The 6,000-nt window shown below is 36.8% G+C and overlaps 1 protein-coding gene across 1 annotated transcript; it reads right to left on the bottom strand.

Moving 5' to 3' along the window:
- Positions 1 to 679: 679 nt before the first annotated feature.
- LOC131156460 (uncharacterized) lies at positions 680 to 4,018 on the bottom strand. The gene is made up of 2 exons (XM_058110161.1): positions 3,148 to 4,018; positions 680 to 2,952 (listed from the first exon to the last, which is right to left on the bottom strand). Exons 1-2 carry the CDS (start codon positions 3,604 to 3,606, stop codon positions 2,908 to 2,910), a joined length of 504 nt encoding a protein of 167 aa, XP_057966144.1. The 5' UTR covers positions 3,607 to 4,018; the 3' UTR covers positions 680 to 2,907.
- Positions 4,019 to 6,000: the final 1,982 nt, after the last annotated feature.

The following is a 6,000-nucleotide window of genomic DNA, read 5'->3' as shown; positions in this document are numbered from 1 at the left end:
ATACATACGATACAAAACAATACGATCTAGTGTCGTCACACTCTTCGGCCCAAGTTATCCTATCTGGTGGTATTTCACACCTTTCGCCAAAAAGCCGATGCCCTCGGTAACCTAGCATAGCATAAGCCTTTACAACGTTGAACCGATGCAGATATGGTGTTCTCACACCCTTCGGTATAAACCGGTCTGTCTAGTGGTATTGCACGCTCTTCGGTAAAAGTCGAACATCTGAGCCAATGGTAGTTAACTGACTCGGCCGCTTACTGTATTATTTTGGCACGCCTCATATCTCAGCTTTCGGTAGTTAACCGACACGCTTCGAATGTTCTAGGCCTTCGATTTTATTCCAACTCGACATTTTCACAAAACCTAGAACAATTTTGGAACTCTTGTTCCTATATCTCATTTCAATAACTCAAAGCCTACGGCAGTTAACTGACACACTTTTATGCAAAAACACATCATTCAATTCATCATCTCATTCCATACTTATTTGGGTAAACAAATAATCTCATAACAGATAATTTGAAAATACAGTTTAACATAATCAAAGGTACGGTCATCTCTATAGTACAATTTATACCAATATATAATTTTCCAACGGAAACAGAGATGATACTCGAAACCTCAATTTTCCCAAAACTATAAACCCGAAAATCTCGTAATTTCACCCGATAGATTTTTCCAAATAAGTAACCAAAACATTCATATAATTGTAAATCACAGTTTTATCGATTCAAATTACAAAATAACTGATATAAACGAAAACCATTTACCTTTCCCTGAAAACCAAAACACGAACTAAACGACTCTAAGATAGTGAACCGAGTTCCCAAAACCTAAAAATCAAAGAATAACACTTCAATATAACCCCAATCACTATAGATCTACCGAACCGAAAACGAAATCAGACCTTTATCTCGATTTTGAAACAAAACCCAAAAATCCTCAAAACGAAGATCTGATTTGCTATAACCGTAGAGATTCCTCCCCTGATCCACGTAGTAACGTCGAATTATCGATTTGGGTAACCGATAGCTCGAAATCTTAGAGAGAGAGAGAGAGAGAGAGAGAGAGAGAGGATTTTGGTTTCTTCTCCAATAAGGAAATAAATATTTATAACTTAGTTGACCCGGCCAGCCTCGTCGACGAGACGACGTTCTCGTTAATGAGCATAAGAAGGGAGTTCGTCGACGACGGAGTTGGCCTCATTGACAAGCCTAAGATTTCAGAATTTCAAAATCTTTCGACATCATCTCGTCAACGAACCTCTGAATTTCATCGTGGAGCTATAGAAGAGATTTCGTCAACAAGAGAAAGAGCCTCGTCGACGAGCCCTGCTGTTTTCACCTTTTTAATTTCCTTCACCTTCTCTTATTTATTTAATCCAAAATTCTTGAGTTTGGTTCTTACAACTAATGTCTCCAAAACCCTCTTTATTTAGCCTCCTGAGCTTAGGCTTCAAAGCTTTTAGCTTGGAACAACTTTAAACATAGGATAGCCAACAACCTCCATTTTCCAAGTGTCAGCAATAATACTCAAGAAATCATCATTGTTAGTCCAGAAATTGAAGAACCTAAATATACTTTTCTTTCTCCTACTCTGATCACAGAATTTAATATCACAAGGAGAGTGATTTGAGACCCCAAGGGGGATGAAATCCACAGAAAAATTGGGGAAGGATACAACCCACTTAGAATTTACAAAGGACTTGTCTATTTAACTAGCTTTAAGATTGGAACCACAACTCTTGTTAGACTAGGAGAAATTAGGACCAATAAATGGGGGTTCAATTAAATCAATGCTATCTCAAAGGTTATCACAATTCATTCATACCTTCTGTCCGGCCCGTATTGCTCCCAGTTCTTTCTACTGGAGAACGAATTTCATTGAAGTCTCCAGTCAGAAGCCAAGGCATTTCATTGATAAACTGCCTTGAGGAGTTGCTGATATCCTCCCAGAGAGTTCTTCTATCAACTTCTTTATTCAAACCATAAATTGCAGAAAGGACCCATGGTTCAGCCCCCACTTGGTTACTGCCACTCAACATAGAGACATTAATATCTCTACTTTTCCACAAAACCCATATTCTGCCCAATGGGCTAAACTAATAGTTATGGAGGAATTCCCAATTTGGAAAGAGTTTAGAAGTTACCCATTCAACACAATCCTCCTTTATTTTATGCTATACCAAAATATCAATGTCAGGAGATTGAGCTAGAGCATAGGAGCCCACCTCCTTTTGTTTAGGGCTTCTATTTAAGCCCCTCACATTCTATGACAAAATAATCATGGGTCTGGGGGTTGAGATAACTCCCCACCCCCTTCCTTCATCCCCAAATTTGGATATTCAAAATCAGTTTCCTCTTCCAGTGTACTAAGGATTGCAAATTTGTTAGGAGATGCCCTTTTAGATTCCTTAGCCATAGGAGTATTTTTACTGGTTTGAGTCGAGCTTTCTGCCTCTGCTTTCCCTTTCTCTTCCTTCCTCTTGATCAAGGCCTCTTCTGGTGCTATTTTCCCCTTGGGAGGTTCTGTTGGGACTAAGGCTTTATTGATAAGTCTAGGTTTCCACTTCTCTTTAGGCTAAGGTGTGCAATCCTTGTGGTCAAAGCACTTACACTTCATGCACTTGTTTGGCAGCCAGCAATATTCTACTTCTACTTCAAAAATATCCTCATTCCCTATATCAACTTCAAAACTGGATGGTAAGGGGTTGTCGTAATTTATCTCAATGCAAACTTTAGCATAAGAAAGTCTACTTCTCTTCTCAGTGGCCTTATCCGTATACATAGAGAGGCTTGCCTATGGTACTTGCCACATAACTCATACCACAGGTTGTCCTGAAGACATGAGGGGCATTAAAAAGCTTGACCCAAATTGGAATGGAGGAGACTTGCTCCTTTTCTAGTCTGATGGCCTTATGCCATCTTTGCAGAAGAAGGGGTTTCCCTGCAATGTCAAGAACACCTCTTTCAAGCACTTCCTCAAGTTTTTGACTGTTAGAAAATTTGAAGAAATAGAATCCCTTCTCAGTTACTGACAGATCAGACCCCCAGTTTCTTTCCACCACTCATTTGACAAGATGATAAGGAAGTCTTGCACCTAAGAAGAACCCAACTAGGCAAAGCTCAAAGTGTTCTATACCTTCTTTCCTGTCTCCATAGGAGGTTGGTAATCCAGAGTTGTAGCACCCTCCATATTTCCCATCAACAGGGATTTCCATAAAGTAGCCGCAGCAGCAGGTTGGGGCGTGACCGAATGCACAGAAGCTTGGGCCATCTCAACAGCAGGGGAGCTGGGAAAATCCAAGGGAACCCCTAAATCAGGAACACAGACATCCTTTTTCTCCAAAGGGCAGGCAAAGAGACTGGATTTTATTTCTTCTTCCAGCGAACTAGGGCAAAACCAGTCAGATCTATCCGCCAATTTCAATTTTCTATCTGCTTTCTTTAGCTTTCTAGATTTTGATTTAGTCATAGAGTCAACAGTAAGAGCAACAGCCGAGCCTTCGTATACATACCTCAAATGTCTAGTCCTCTTCCTACCTCCTTTCTTCAAAGAAACAAATCCAGGAGTATTTGTTGAAGATGAGACTATAACCATTCGTAGCCCCAATATCCTCTTCTTTGTTGTTTCAATCCCCCGACCGAGACTCAGAATCCTCAATCTCCCTCTCCAACTACAGAGGCGCTTCCGTCATTGCCGCTGTCGGCATCAATCGACTGCTCGCTCCTCAGATCTGATCTGCAGATTTGATACCGGCGACGACGAAGCAAGCGAGGACTGCGAGATCCTACCTCTTCTCCTCGAAAATGGCGAACTCCGACTACCAAACCCCCGACATCGGATCTTCTCAGAAAAGCCCCGATATCGGGACAGCGACCTAGCTGGGAAGATGCCGTTCGATCCTGGCCTTTGGCGCTGCCCGAGGGGCGCGCCGCGACCTCGGCCGAAGACGAAGCTGAGTTCACCCAGAGCGAGAGAGCATTACATCACCCAAGAGTTCGAGAGCCACTATGAGTTATTATATTGAGTATAGTTAAGTAAAAATAAACTTGTATTACAACAAGCAAAAGCTTAACTCTTGAACTACATATTATTTTATCATTCTACACAATTTATAGTGATATCTTCTAACAATTGAAGTGCAGTCAATCTTTACTTCAATTAAATACAAGTTTATATAAAATTTAAAATTTATATATAAATAGACATAAGTAATCATAATTTATAAAATATGTAATATTTTTATTTTATATATATATATATATATATAATATTTTATTTAAATAATATTTTAATGCGATATTTTAAAGTAGAAAATCCTTTCCCTATATATAAGGATAAATTGCACACTCATTTACTAACCTTCATGCTTGGTTTTATTTCAAAAGCTCAACTTCAATTTATTACAACAACTTAAGAATTTGCTACAAGTCTCTCAAGGGTGGCTTAAGTAGTAAACTCAAGATTCTCCTAATTAAATTATTAGAGTTTGAGTTTTGTGAGTTAGAATTTTCATTGAAATAATATCCCAATATTTTAAGTGAAGAGCGGCAGAGGTACAGACCCATTATCTCAGTAGATTAGTAGAGTATTCTAACGAACGCCATTGTTTCAAAAAAATAATAATAAAGATTAAGAAAGTGCTACAATGTCTCAAATTTCTTAATAGGGGTCTCAAATTTATTATGTGCAAACCTTAATAAAATTGTTAATTATACTGCATTTTGAAACATGAATTTTAAGTCTTAGATTTTAATTAATATGAATTTGAATGAAATTCAACACAATTTTATATTATGATGCTACAAATATAAATTTAAGACTTCTCCCAAGTCCCAAACAAAGAATCAAAATATTTTTAATCTTTGAGCGGCTACATTAAAGAGATGAGCGAAAAAAAAAAAAGGTTGGTAAAGTAGGATATATCATAACAAGAAATGCATATAACGAAGAAAAGGGGATATGTGACACCCATCCATTACGTTAAGTGAAAAAATCACTAGTAATAATTTGTTTAATCAAACAATAAAAAAATGTTGAACATTCAAATATATAACTTGATTTCAAGCTTTTATGAGTTCAAGTGAATGCATCTTCTTCTTCTTCTTCTTATTATTATTATAATTATTGTTATTATTATTATTATTATTTCAAGCTTTATCTTAAATTAATTAGAACAATGTGAAAATCATAATGTAATTAAAAAGATTAAGGAGTAAACGGGAGAGAGACATCACACCCTTTTACAATTTACATTCACAACCCAAGCAATTAAAACAAGGGTAAAAGACACTAACCTTCCCTAAGGTTTAGTAAAAAGACACTAACCTCCCCTGAGTTTTAAAAATTTTAGAGGCCTTTCATAAGATTCAAGAATTTCATGGGTTTTCCCTAAAGATTATAATAATAATAAAAATCACTCTTTTGAGGGAAGATTCGCGTCTTTTTGGCAAACCTCAAGTGAGTTCTATGTCATTTTTGTGGTTAGCAAAAATTTTAAAATCTCAAGATAGATCCTTATATTTTTGTTAAATCTTAAGAGAGATGAATGTCTTTTGCCTAAAAAAAATCTCATTTAGATTGAAAAATATTAAGATAGTGTTTGAAATAACGAGCTTTAAGGGAGGAGCGATTTAAATGATTTAAGCATCTAAAACGCAAGTCTAGTAGAAGTTGTGAGGAAGAGTGAGTAAAATATTATTTGTGACATGAAAAGGGATAAAAGATAGACATAAAATAACTTGAATTCTATTCTTTCTATTGTTTACTCTCTATTCTTTCCCGTCCCTACTACCAATATAACCTGTTTTCTCTTTTGTTCTGATATGTTCCTCTTATTCTCTTATTCCTATTCTTTTAATTCTCTCCCCATAATTCTCTCAATTCTCTCTCTAGTTCTGAATTTTGAATTATAATTCCTATCCAACATGAATTTGATATCGGATCAATTAGTCTGTTGACCCAAAAAGAAAAAAAACCTGCCATGCCTAT

This window comes from Malania oleifera, chromosome 5 (assembly GCF_029873635.1).
Source record: "Malania oleifera isolate guangnan ecotype guangnan chromosome 5, ASM2987363v1, whole genome shotgun sequence".
Taxonomy (NCBI): Eukaryota; Viridiplantae; Streptophyta; class Magnoliopsida; order Santalales; family Ximeniaceae; genus Malania; species Malania oleifera.
Note: the sequence above shows the minus strand (reverse complement) of the source record. Positions and strands in the feature narration are given on the sequence as shown.

Bases quoted from the DNA above. Each gene is read 5' to 3' on its own strand.
- LOC131156460 (XM_058110161.1), bottom strand. From the start codon at position 3,606: ATGGTTATAGTCTCATCTTCAACAAATACTCCTGGATTTGTTTCTTTG. The intron at 2,953-3,147 runs GTATAGAACACT...TTGACATTGCAG, and splicing joins CTATGGAGACAGGAAAGAAG to GGAAACCCCTTCTTCTGCAA.